The sequence below is a fragment of the Rhodnius prolixus genome, unplaced genomic scaffold, assembly GCF_049639745.1.
Source record: "Rhodnius prolixus isolate KJV_2025 unplaced genomic scaffold, Rpr scaffold_3, whole genome shotgun sequence".
Taxonomy (NCBI): Eukaryota; Metazoa; Arthropoda; class Insecta; order Hemiptera; family Reduviidae; genus Rhodnius; species Rhodnius prolixus.
Window position 1 is genome coordinate 11953256 of NW_027411603.1, and position 12656 is coordinate 11965911.

A 12656-nucleotide genomic window follows, 5' to 3' on the forward strand; every position below is an offset into this window, starting at 1 on the left:
AAAAATTTAATTATAATGATTATTTTAATACGAACGTAGAGTTCTAAGAGAAATTATGAAATAAAATGTTTGCTTGAGACAAAAAGGCGTCAACCTTATTTTTGTAGCATTGACCTGTGTGAGTGAGTAATCGATCCAGTCATGTTCGATAAGTGTCTTGGTGCTCAGTCTCCTAGTATTTGTGTTTGTGTTTTACAAATTTACAACCAATTATCAGGTTTTTAAGTGTATTGCATTAAGAGGTGAGAATTTTGCTAAAGAATTATATTAATTACGTAAGTAAGCCATAAATAGATTCAGTTGAGCGGTACTTAAGCTATCAGCTACAATATTTTTTTAGACGCATTCCTACTAATTTTCTAGCTAGTATAAAAATGCTTTAATGTTCATCAAATAACTGAAATAATTTAAAAAATTTATGTGAGGTGATGTAAAAAGTTAAGGGGTGTAGATTTCTGTAGCTGAAAAACGAAAAAATGTAGTGAATACATTCCTTATAAATTAATGTTAATCTCGACAGGTTTTTTAGTAGTTCAGAATGAAACTTGTGTTAGTTTTTCTTTTGTAATTGAGATTTTATTATGAATTGCTTCTAATAATTCTAGCCATCATTACGCTGTTTATCTTTTTTGTGAATTACATAATACTGATCTTAGTATAATTCAACATTTTCTTATTTACTCCACATTCTTTATCTATTATCATTATGTGCTTACCATTGCATACTAAGCTCGTTTGTACAGACGCAAAAACCAAGAAATGTTATATATACGTAAATATTTTTTCACCCTAAGGATGAATGGATTGTTCGGGTAGGAAAACACTTAGACTCTTGCCAACTTTTCTATAATTTTATTATCTTTTTCAAAACTCTAAGAATTCTGAAAAACAGATGTCTTTTCGGTTAAAAAATGTGAAAGATTTAATCGTGAGATGATGCTTTTTGTGATTCAGCTACTTAAAACTTTTTCTCTGTAGTATTATAAGGATTGAGTGGATCTAGAAACGCTTGCATAATTTTAAACTCGTTTCTTTGTTTGGCTGGGTTAAGCATAAACGGGAAAGAATGTTACCCACTCGCTAAAGCATCTTGTCATCGTTGAAGGTAGTCCAGCCTAACATTACGAACGACATTATCACTCTGGTTGGCTTATCTTACCATTTTTATTCACGGAATTTTTAGTACTATGGCCCCCAACTGGTAGGAAAGTATGTAAAACTGGAAAATCCATAAGGAAGGTTTGATCTTAGACTTCTCTCTAAGGAATATTAAACAAATACCTAAATGAAATTATCAAAACTTAATTATTTTAAAATTTTAAGGTAACTAGTATAAAAGTATTAAATAATGTTCATTACTCAAGATCGGTAATCGAATTCAATAACGTAAGTTCATATTAGTTAGTGGTCCTCGCCTCTAACTGTTCAGCTATAGATATAGTTTTTTTTCAAACAATTATCTGCTTTCAGTTTCCATTTCAGCTGAACATAGCCCATATTCTTATATTTGTGGACAAATCCGTTATTGATGATCATCTGTAAGCCTTTAATACGTTTTTCTTGGGTTTGGCTTCAGTTAATTCACAATGCTTCTTTTTTACTTGGAACGAACTTACTTTACTTTTTGTTTGCAATAATACAAACGTTTGCAAACTGAGGTAACAAGAATGTTGTGTGGCATATAAAAAGAAGCATTAGCAAGCAGATTTGTTTTTGAAAGTGTTTTTTCAATGATGTAATTAAAAACATTGCTTCCGCGTAAAAAATTAGTTTTTGGAAATAAAGTTTTTATAGACAAGACAGTTCTACTTCACTTACTCTAATCAATATTAATAGTTTATGGACGCTAAAAGGTAATACAAATGAATTTATATCTTTAAAAATATATTGGACGACAAATATTAAAATTAGAATAAAGTTTTGAATAGATAATGCTTTAGATATTAGTTTTAGACAGCAGAAGAACAATTTTTAAAAGTATTTATGAAGTGGGTAAAACTTTATTTATGCATTTAAATTTTATGTAATTAACCCATTTCTTTTTTATTAATTCCTTCAGGTATTTGTTTCAACTTGTTTCCTGAGTTGTGAAATGAGTTATCAAATGCAGAATCCACAGAGCAGAACAAGTAAGTGAATTTTCTGTCACATTATCAGCAACATTTCCACAAATTCCAATCTTTTGTTTTATTTTAAATAATTTCTTCTTTTTTACAGTGTCTCACGGGAACTACCAAAGTGGTGATTTACCAATGGGTTCTGTAAAAGAACAGACATTGGTATGGCAACAGAATTCATATCTTGCAGATTCTGGGATTCATTCTGGAACCACCACACAAGCGCCATCTTTGTCTGGCAAAGAAGAAGAAATGGACGGAGATCAACTTATGTTCGATCTAGATCAGGGATTTACTCAAGGTTTTACTCAGGATCAAGTTGACGGTAATACTTTATTGTATTACTTCTTATGACTTTGAAAGTTATTTAATAAGAGATTATGAATGAGAAAGCCTTGTTCATTATTTATAGAAATGAATCAACAATTAGCTCAGACACGTTCTCAGAGAGTTAGAGCGGCGATGTTTCCTGAAACGTTAGAAGAAGGAATTGAGATACCTTCAACACAGTTTGATCAGACTCAAGCTACTGCTGTCCAACGCTTGTCAGAACCAAGCCAGATGCTCAAACATGCTGTCGTTAATTTAATTAATTATCAGGTACCTATTTGTAACTGTTGCTGGAAATATACAGTATATAAATTTATATTTATTTATTTATTTAAATTGGACAATTATTTTATAGGATGACGCTGATCTTGCTACTCGTGCCATACCCGATTTAATTAAACTGATGAATGATGAAGATCAAGTAGTAGTTTCACAAGCAGCTATGATGGTTCATCAGTTATCTAAAAAAGAAGCTTCTCGTCATGCAATTATGAACAACTCTCAGGTATGTTTATTAGTCAAGGTATCTCACTAAATTCTATTTTGTGCGGGAAAGGAATGAAGGGTAGAGGATGGAGCCTTTTCAGCGGTGAAGCCCGTAAAGTGATGTGAAGACTGGAAACCGTGAGAAATGTGAATATTTTATGTAGTATAACCATTGGATAAATTTCCAGTAAGATTAACCATACTGAACGACACTCAGCCCATGAGTGGGGAGGGATACTGAGAGAACATTTAATTGATTTTGTTACAGGAAAAATTCCATTCTTATTTGACCGTTTTTCTGGCTTCGTAAATTGAATTTGGAAATGGACGTTCTTATGAAAATAACTGATGCGATGATCCTCGCTTTCTTTAAGTGATTTAAAGAGAAAGTTTCACTCTCTGAGGAATGACGTCCTCAGGTGTTCGTACTAACAGTTTCGATTGCACAGGTATTGTACTGTGTTTAACTACACTGGTCACCAGTGCCATTCCACTGTTATTATAATATGGGACTCCACAGGCATTAAGTATAGGGCACCAAGGTAGATTTCATGCACATTTGTACACCAGCGTTAGCTTTAAGATAATACCCTCTTTGCTAGAATTACCGAGAACATTCTTGTCTACAATAAGTAAAGTCAAATTTTTTATTGGCCATGTCGTTTGCACAGTTTAAATCCAATGGAAAATGTGTGGGATTTATTTACTTAAAATGCTCGCCACTTGGCAAACAACTACTTTATTATAGCTGTACTCTTTTTGGAAGAGCTTTCTTGGCACGCAGTTTGTGAATCGTTATATTAGTTACTCAATAGTGGATTAGCTTAGTATAAAATATACAATGAAGGAGAGGGCTCGTCATTGAATCTTATCATTACACTATATATATTTCACAATTGAAAACTTCTACGTAATTTTCGGCACCGTTACATAGAAGAACCCTGCAGGATGAAATAAACATGTAGGCTAATGTGTGAGTGAAGTTTTAATTTTGAAAATCAAGCTTTCTACTCAAACCTGACCAACTAATCTGTAAAGATGGGTGAAAATACTAAATTCATGTGAAGTGCTCTATATTTTTAGTTTGCATATCAAACCTGCAATTCATATTACTAAAGTAAGATCTATAAATTCAGAAATCATATTTAAAGTAATAATTTCTGCAACAGATGGTAGCCGCTTTGGTGAGAGCCATTTCGAACAGTAATGACCTAGAAACAACTAAAGGCGCTGTTGGAACATTGCATAATTTATCGCATCATAGACAAGGTCTGCTAGCCATTTTCAAGAGCGGTGGAATCCCTGCATTGGTGAAACTTTTGAGGTTTTGTTTTATTCCATATTATAAAATTTTTATTTTTTTATGAATTTATATTTATAGAAAATTAAATTTCAGCTCACCTGTTGAATCAGTCTTGTTTTACGCTATTACAACATTGCATAATCTATTGCTTCATCAAGAAGGAAGTAAAATGGCCGTACGATTAGCTGGTGGTTTGCAGAAAATGGTTGCTCTTTTGCAAAGGAATAATGTGAAATTTTTAGCCATTGTTACTGACTGTCTGCAAATATTGGCTTATGGCAATCAAGAAAGCAAGTTAATAATTTTAGCTTCGCAAGGGCCCATTGAATTAGTTAGAATTATGAGAAGTTATGATTATGAAAAGCTTCTTTGGACAACATCCAGAGTTTTGAAAGGTTAGTTTTATGTTTGAATTTAATATTTCTCATTACTCAAAAAACTATTTGACAAATATTATTTTTACAAAAAATTGTGAGTTTCTTAATAGATTTATACAGATTGTGTAAAAGTCAATTCCTTGGTTTCAGTGCTCTCAGTTTGTTCAAGTAATAAACCAGCCATTGTAGAAGCTGGAGGAATGCAAGCTTTGGCAATGCATCTTGGCCATCCATCGCAACGGCTTGTGCAAAATTGTCTTTGGACGTTGAGGAATTTATCCGATGCTGGTACAAAAGTTGATGGCCTAGAAGGTTTATTACAATCACTTGTACAGTTATTGGGATCATCTGATGTTAACATGGTCACCTGTGCTGCTGGTATATTATCAAATCTCACTTGTAATAACCAAAGAAATAAGGTCACCGTATGTCAGGTTGGAGGTGTGGATGCTTTAGTAAGAACAATTGTCTCAGCTGGTGATCGTGAAGAAATCACAGAACCTGCGGTAAGATTTTTTATTATTATGTTAGTCTCAATATTGTTTAGAAACACATACTTTGAAATCATAGCGTGAGTATCTAATAAGATATTCTATATTTAAAGACAGTTTAACAATTTTTTAGCTATGATTATACCAATATTGTTTTGTGTAGACGTTCTTTTCGATATTAATTTTTTTTTTTTTTTTCGTTCTTAGAGCCCAATAATTTATATGTTACTTTTCTTAAAGGTATTTCTTTTTAACAAACGTAAAACTGCAAAGCATTAAATTCTAGTAGAGGAATAAGCTCATTCCGTTAATCTCTATATCTGTTAAACTTCTAGGTATGTGCACTTCGTCATTTGACATCAAGACATGTTGAAAGTGAAATGGCCCAGAATGCAGTTCGGCTAAATTATGGTCTTCAAGTAATTGTGAAACTGTTACATCCTCCTTCTCGTTGGCCATTGGTGAAAGCAGTAATTGGTCTTATAAGAAACCTCGCACTCTGCCAAGCTAATCATGCACCGCTAAGAGATCATGGTGCTATACATCATCTTGTAAGATTGTTGCTTCGTGCTTATCAGGACACTCAGAGGGTTAGTATCGTTCTAATTCATATTTGCAGTATTCATTGTTCTCGTAATAGCATATTAGTTAACTATAACTACAATTGTTCTCTCATAACATGCTTTAAGTAGAAAGTGTACGATCTTGGCAAATTTTACACATTTTGTTCGTTATTTGAAATTTATGTTTACCTTTAAGGGAAAATTAGTTCTGGCAGAGCCTAAAAGTGTTCTTTAGCTGTTACTAACATCCGTTTTAAAAACGCTGGGAAACTTTTTTAAGTGTTGCTCCGTGGCTTACGTCAATATTTGTAGATAGATGTTATTTATTCCTTCCTAAAAATGTACTGTTCTTCTGTTTGTGAAATTTTAAGTTTAATTAAATATTTCAAGTGATTAATTAGAAATAAATTTTTTCAGAGAACTAATGTTGCAAATAGTGGAGGCACTCAGACTCCAGCAGTGTACGCTGACGGTGTGAGAATGGAAGAGATTGTTGAAGGTACCGTGGGAGCTCTACATATCCTTGCAAGAGAAAGTCACAACAGAGCTATTATTCGTGGACAGTTGGTTATTCCCATATTTGTACAACTTCTGTTTAACGAGATAGAAAACATACAAAGAGTTGCTGCTGGTGTATTGTGCGAACTTGCTCAAGATAAAGAAGGTGCTGAACTTATAGAACAAGAAGGAGCTACGGCGCCTCTTACTGAGCTGTTACATTCACGGAATGAAGGAGTCGGTCAGTATATCTAATCTTTATGTGGGAATAAAGATATTAATTTAATTATTGAAAACTGATCTTAAAAGATCTTTCCTGGTAAGATCTGCAACCTAATATCTTAAACTTATGGAGTATTTTATTTTGTACATTAATAAATGTATGTTTATATAACCCCTTTACAACTGTCCTACTACTGCTTGGGTATGCAGTGCTGGATAAATTCGTTTTTATCCGTCCTAAAACCCTTTTTTTTTTATCTTTCTAACTGGTTTTGGATTTTCATTTATCATCAGATGATGAGGATTTCACTTCAATTTACAATGTTCTTATTGCACCATTCATTTTCTGACATATGTAATAAAGATAGCGTGTGACAAGAACATTATAGGTAGATGATAAATTCTTATAAATTTGTCTTTCACTCTGGTAATGGATGGTCAACTTTACAACCCCTGATGATGAATAAAAACCATAAATCTTTTAGAAATTAAAAATGGTAAACATGCGTACTTCATTTGAACTCCACACATGCGGAATATTATTTTACCTTCGTTGCACTTTTATGAAAGATTCAAATATTGCAATGTTACGGACTTTAAGCTGATATAGCTTTCTTTTATGTTGGAGGTGCTGATAGAGAATTGTCTTTAAAATGCTAAACTGAATTCTAATTTCCAGCTACATACGCTGCAGCAGTTTTATTCAGAATGTCTGAGGATAAACCGCAAGATTACAAGAAAAGGCTGTCGATGGAATTGACTAATTCATTGTTTAGAGAAGATCAAAACATGTGGAACGCTGGAGATCTCAGCATGGCACCAGATTTACAGGTTTAAAGATTTTTTTTATTTTAAATTTAACATTGTTGGCCCCTAGTTTATAGATCAATGGAGTGTAGACAGCACAAGAGTGAAGACTTTTGTATCAAATAAAAGCATGTAATTTATTTTAATTTCCTAAAAGGAGTTTTATTTTTTAAGGCAATGATAAACATCTTTTTTTATGAGTTTTGCTAATTTTCTAGATTTTTTGTGTTGTATACATGATGTTTTTTGTTTTTGTTTCCACATTAAAAGAATTTTTAGAGTGCATGTTATTGTTACGTAATTTCAAAAATTTTCTTCTTTTCCCACCATGTAATTTAGGATATGTTAAGTGAAGAGAGTTACGACGGTTTGTACACACACGGGCCGCCAAGTGTTCACAGTCCAGATGGTGGCAGAACATACTTGCAAGGTAAAGATAGTTTTTTTTTTATGTATATATAGGTATTTCTTTAAATATCGAATAATAGAAGAGTGCTTCGATCCCCGTTCACTACATGAATTGGTGTCATGAAAAATAGTAGATTTGCAATAATAGGCTAATGGAGTGTAGAGTGGGCTAATTTCATTGTAAATGTTCAGCATACTGTGCTTTTATTTTTAATTCCAAACCAGTGACGGACTTTCTATTTCCAGCCTTTGATTCAGGGTATTTTTTAATAGAAGATGTAGTATGTATGCAGAAGATATATTGGTGAAACTCGAATTATCTGAACAAACCTTAAAAATCAATTACTGGAGGGGGAAAAAATCCAAAACTTTTCAAAGTTTAAAAAAGCACTACAGGCAAAATCAACTATTAGATTAATATGGGCGTTCCCTGCTTTTTAATTTTATATATAAATAATTGAAAAATTTTGTTATTAAAATTTTAATTATTGAAAATTTAATTTTATAATTAAGATTTTTCTTAATCTTATGACTCTGATCGGAAACCCATTTGATTATTAATGCTAATTTAACAGATCTGATGTCCCTAGCGAAGTAGTGCCTTTTCTGTTATTAACTATTTATTACTTGTGGCAGTTGGTTATGTATGAGCGATATATCTGTTGGTAAGAGATTCCCAACTGATCGATTAAAAACATTTTATTTGTTAGAAAAAAAATATTAAAAAATTATGTGATTTTTACTCTGTCCTAGACTTTTAACTTGAGATAAAGTGAGGCCCGCCTGAACAGTAAGGCCATTACCGCATTTAGTACATCTCTATTATTTTTAAAGGAACATTATGTGAAAGATATTGACAAAACTTTGTTTTTTATCGGCGCACACAAATGAGGCAGATCATTGCTCTTTTGTTGCAGCAACAGTGTGCAATTTGTGTCGCCCAACATTCGGTCATACATTAGGTAAATTAATTACCCACTTAATCTAATAATCGTGATTTCCTGTCGTAATTAAAGAACTTGAAAGCCATTATTAAATGAATGACGTATTAAAATCATTTTTACTATTTTTAAAATAAAAAATCTTCAAGCAGTTTTTTGAAGATTTCTTGTAATTTCTATAATTTCGTGGAGCTTTAAACTGCCAATAATACTTCTTTTTTTTTTAATTTGAGTTATATCACTATATACAATTGAACTTGTAAAACAACATTAAAATTATTGTCTATGGTAACAACATTAATATTGGCCTAACAAATTTTTCTAATTTTATGTATTTCAAAAAAAAAACAAAAAACAAATTGTTAATAATTTTTTTCTTCTAAAGTATTAAAGAAGCTGACTAACGCCAGCTAGCTGATTTTCCGCAGTAGACATAAGAATATTCTAACAATTTCTTTTTCTTCTTTAATACAGACTACAATTGGTAAGAAAGTTGAAAAAATGAGGGGATTTATATAAAATTAAGACTTGCATGCTAAAACTTTCAGTGGGTCTTTATTTCTCCTATCAGCTATCTTAACAGGTAATTTAACTAATTAAGGGAATTAATTTTTCTTAATTTAACTTTGCTTTAATTTTATTATTAATAAAGCTATATTAGTAACATTTTTACTTTCAAATATTGATTTAGAAGATAGAAAGTTCTGCTGTATCTTTTCAATTTATAGATCAATTTTTCTAATCTTTTTTTTTTATTGCATGCGTGTTTTTTTTATTTCTTTGCATGAATCATAAACTTTACCCACTTTCTTTCCTTAGCTATTATGTATATTGTATTACTTTTTTTTTACTAATCAGTCTATTTGAAAAGGTGCGCCTTTCGTAAAGGTTAGTCATTCAGGTTAAAAAAATAATTGTAATATTTACTAAAATTGTTAAATTTTGTTTTGAAGTTTTTATCATTTAAAAAGTGCATAGTCTTATTCCATTCGCAAATTTAAAATAGAAGTAAATCCGTTTACTTTTCTCACAGAATTCAGAATTATTAATTTATCGACTAGTAATATTTCCAATCGGTCAAGGCATTTCTTTGGTAAGTCGCTCTTTGCTTTTTTTTTTTTTTTTTTTTTTTATAAGAACTTTGCACATTAAAAAAATATAAATTTGTTGACCTGAGAGCTATTATCTACTTTGCCGATAGAGCCTGACTTATTAAGTTAGTATTTATTTACCTTTCAAATTAAGCGCAGTAGCATAACTGAAGTTTTGAAGTAATTTCATTAATCAAACTTAATGAACCAAGCAGAGAATAAAAGAAAATCCGAATCTAAGCAAAATAAAAAAAAAACTTGATCATTTTTTTCTTTGAAACTTACTTCTCAGCTTACCTTTCAAGAAGAAAACACAGAAATTATATTTAAACAAAAATTATGATTTAGGATTTAGTAGGAACAATGTTATTCAATTTATGCTACCTTATATTAAGAAAAATATTTTAGTTTTAGACCCATTCTTGACATGATAGGTTTATTATCATTTAATATTTTATCGTGTTTCCTTAAAATGCTGCTCACTCATTTCCAACGATTGTCGTGGCAAAAATGCCAAAAATTTAGTTGTTAGCTGGTTTTTTGTTGTTACATTTTAGTTGATCTTGATTAGCTCTCGCCTTTTATTTATTTTCATGAATAAAATGCTACAAAGTGAAATTGTGCAGTGCCCTAGCATTATTTATTTATTGCATTATTTAAATTACATCTCTTTTTAATTATCTATTAACAAGAATTCCAAATTTCACATTAATCTTATATTTTAAATAAAATCACAGGTTATGACCCGGTACCAGTAGAATCAGTGCGATGTTTAGAACTTGGTTCACAAGATGATTCCAACTTTTGTCCAATGGACATTGGTCCATCAGATCTGGATTTCGGACCATTAGAAGATATCCCTTCACCTCCGCAAGATAATAGCCAGTTGGCTGCATGGTATGATACAGATTTGTAAACCAACACAAGAATCCGTACTTTTGAATTAAACAAACAAACAAAATTATAAAAAACCTCACGCATTTAAGAATAAATTATTAAATTACCATGTTTTTTAAAAAAAAAAAAAAAAAAAAAATCAAATTTTACAAAAACGTTTTTTAAGTTTTATTGCCTAATGTTTTAAGGCTTCATTAATGAACTTAATTAGTTGGGAATTAGAATTTGATGGGCCTAAATATCTTATTTGATTAAGTAAAGGACAATTTTTCATTCATGGTTGTCAGATATTTAGCAGTTCCCTTTGTGTCAATAATCTGAAATAAAAAATATTTAAGTCGGTGCACCAATCAACACAAAGATACATAAACCAAAACATTATTTATTTATATATATTAAACCTTACATTTGACAGGGGTATGGCCCTGGTTATATATTTAACCGTACTGAAAGAAAGAATGACTAAATGTTTATTGCAGATTTCTACTTTCTGTTAATTTATTTTTTTAATTTCATTTCGTTGACATATTTTGAAGTATTTAGTTAATATCTGACAACTCCTGATTATACCTTAATACTTTAAAATAATTTTCAAAGTGATTGGACTAAGAATGAATTTTATTACAGAGTAAAATGGTTCTATTCATAGGAAGTATTTTGTTTATTAGAATTGACAATTACATAAATTTAAGATAAGATTCATTCTAAATTTGATCATTTAAGAGAAATAAAAATTGGTATAAACTTTTTTTAATTAAGTAAAATAAACAGGAAGAAATAGCTTACATTTTAGATAAAATGCCAAAACAAGACTTAAATGCCCACATGAATATATAAATAATAAATTTGGTTTATGAGTTCTATTAGATGTTTTAGTTTTTTTTTTTGTGTGTGATCTGTATCAGTTTCAAAATTATTTAAAATCAAATTCTTTGTATTCCAATTCTTAAAGCATTATTGGCCGAGAAAAGATGTATTGAATTGTAGCTTATCACAAGAAATAAATCCTAATAAATTGTTACGCCAAATCATTCTAATTATTAATTTTAGCCAGAACTAAATATAAAAGTTAACATACAAACGATGCCATTTTTATACTTTCCTTTTATGTAACCATTATTACTGTTGTATTTTTTATATTATTTTGAGTACTGATGAATCAAATTTATGTTTTTAGATTTTATTTAGTGTAAATATTTCTAACTATTTTGTTTACATTCATTTTGGTTACCCCTGCTTTATCTATCACTTGTTATAATTTTTAATTTCACTGCTTTATTTTTTCTTGTTATTTGAGTGCCAGTCATATCATGTAAAACCAGTTATAATTATTATATTTAGAATATACATATATAAACAACTCCTTTTATATACAAATATAATAAATCTTAAAATATTCAAACATTAATTAGATTAAGAATGAATTTTGTTCACACTTCATTTCCTATTTGTATAAAATATAAGAGTGTAGTCTGAAATAGTAGAGTTACATTATTTAACTATGTCGTTTAAATATTCTCATTGTAGAACAATTCAAGAAACTAATTATTATGTTGTAGATATTATTACTTATTGTAGTATTTTTGAGCTTTACATAAGTGTGATTCTTTTAATGTTTATGTTATTATTATAAGTAACATTTAAACAAATCGTCTTAATTTTTTTTTTATTTTTATTTTGCTTTTTTAGACATTTGAATGGATTATTAGTTTTATTCCAAGAGACTGAACTCCGTGTGCACATTCCTCTTAAAGTGTTTTAAATGTGTTTATTTTTTACAATATTAATTTCTTCTTATTGATAAGAAATTGTAGCAGATGTTCCATATTAGTAAATTTAAGTGAATAAAAAGGATGGATGAGATTATTATTTTATTACTTTTACCTATCTTATCAAATTCTGTCAGGTACCCCGATATGTTAGGTTAGAAAGCAAAGAGTAGAGGCCATCTGCATCGTTCTGGGTCTATGCCACTTCAACTTTACGTAGACAACATTGGTTTAGAAAAAGTGGTAAAATTGGAGTTGCTACAGTACCGTACCCCTAAAAGGTTTAAAAAGAATAGTTATAGAGGCCTATCGCTTGGCTGGCTATGTCACGGTATAAAAAGTATTGTTATTTTAAG

At 30.3% G+C, this 12656-nt stretch overlaps 1 protein-coding gene across 4 annotated transcripts; it reads left to right on the forward strand.

The window, feature by feature from the left end:
* Nucleotides 1-90: 90 nt before the first annotated feature.
* LOC141453078 (armadillo segment polarity protein-like) lies at nucleotides 91-12394 on the forward strand. Of its 4 annotated transcripts, XR_012457769.1 has the most exons (15): nucleotides 91-242; nucleotides 2060-2129; nucleotides 2218-2442; nucleotides 2530-2717; nucleotides 2803-2952; nucleotides 4103-4257; nucleotides 4330-4631; nucleotides 4764-5119; nucleotides 5440-5694; nucleotides 6085-6406; nucleotides 7067-7218; nucleotides 7534-7624; nucleotides 8356-8564; nucleotides 9018-9126; nucleotides 10372-12394. XR_012457769.1 is itself a non-coding variant. In XM_074125819.1 (13 exons), the coding sequence occupies exons 2-13, from the start codon at nucleotides 2093-2095 to the stop codon at nucleotides 10548-10550; spliced, it is 2412 nt and encodes an 803-aa protein (XP_073981920.1). In that variant the 5' UTR covers nucleotides 91-242; nucleotides 2060-2092; the 3' UTR covers nucleotides 10551-12394. The 4 variants fall into 4 exon arrangements, 2 of the variants coding, with proteins under 2 accessions (XP_073981920.1, XP_073981921.1); XR_012457768.1 differs by lacking the exon at nucleotides 8356-8564 and having other exon boundaries at nucleotides 10372-10605; XM_074125819.1 differs by lacking the exons at nucleotides 8356-8564; nucleotides 9018-9126.
* Nucleotides 12395-12656: the final 262 nt, after the last annotated feature.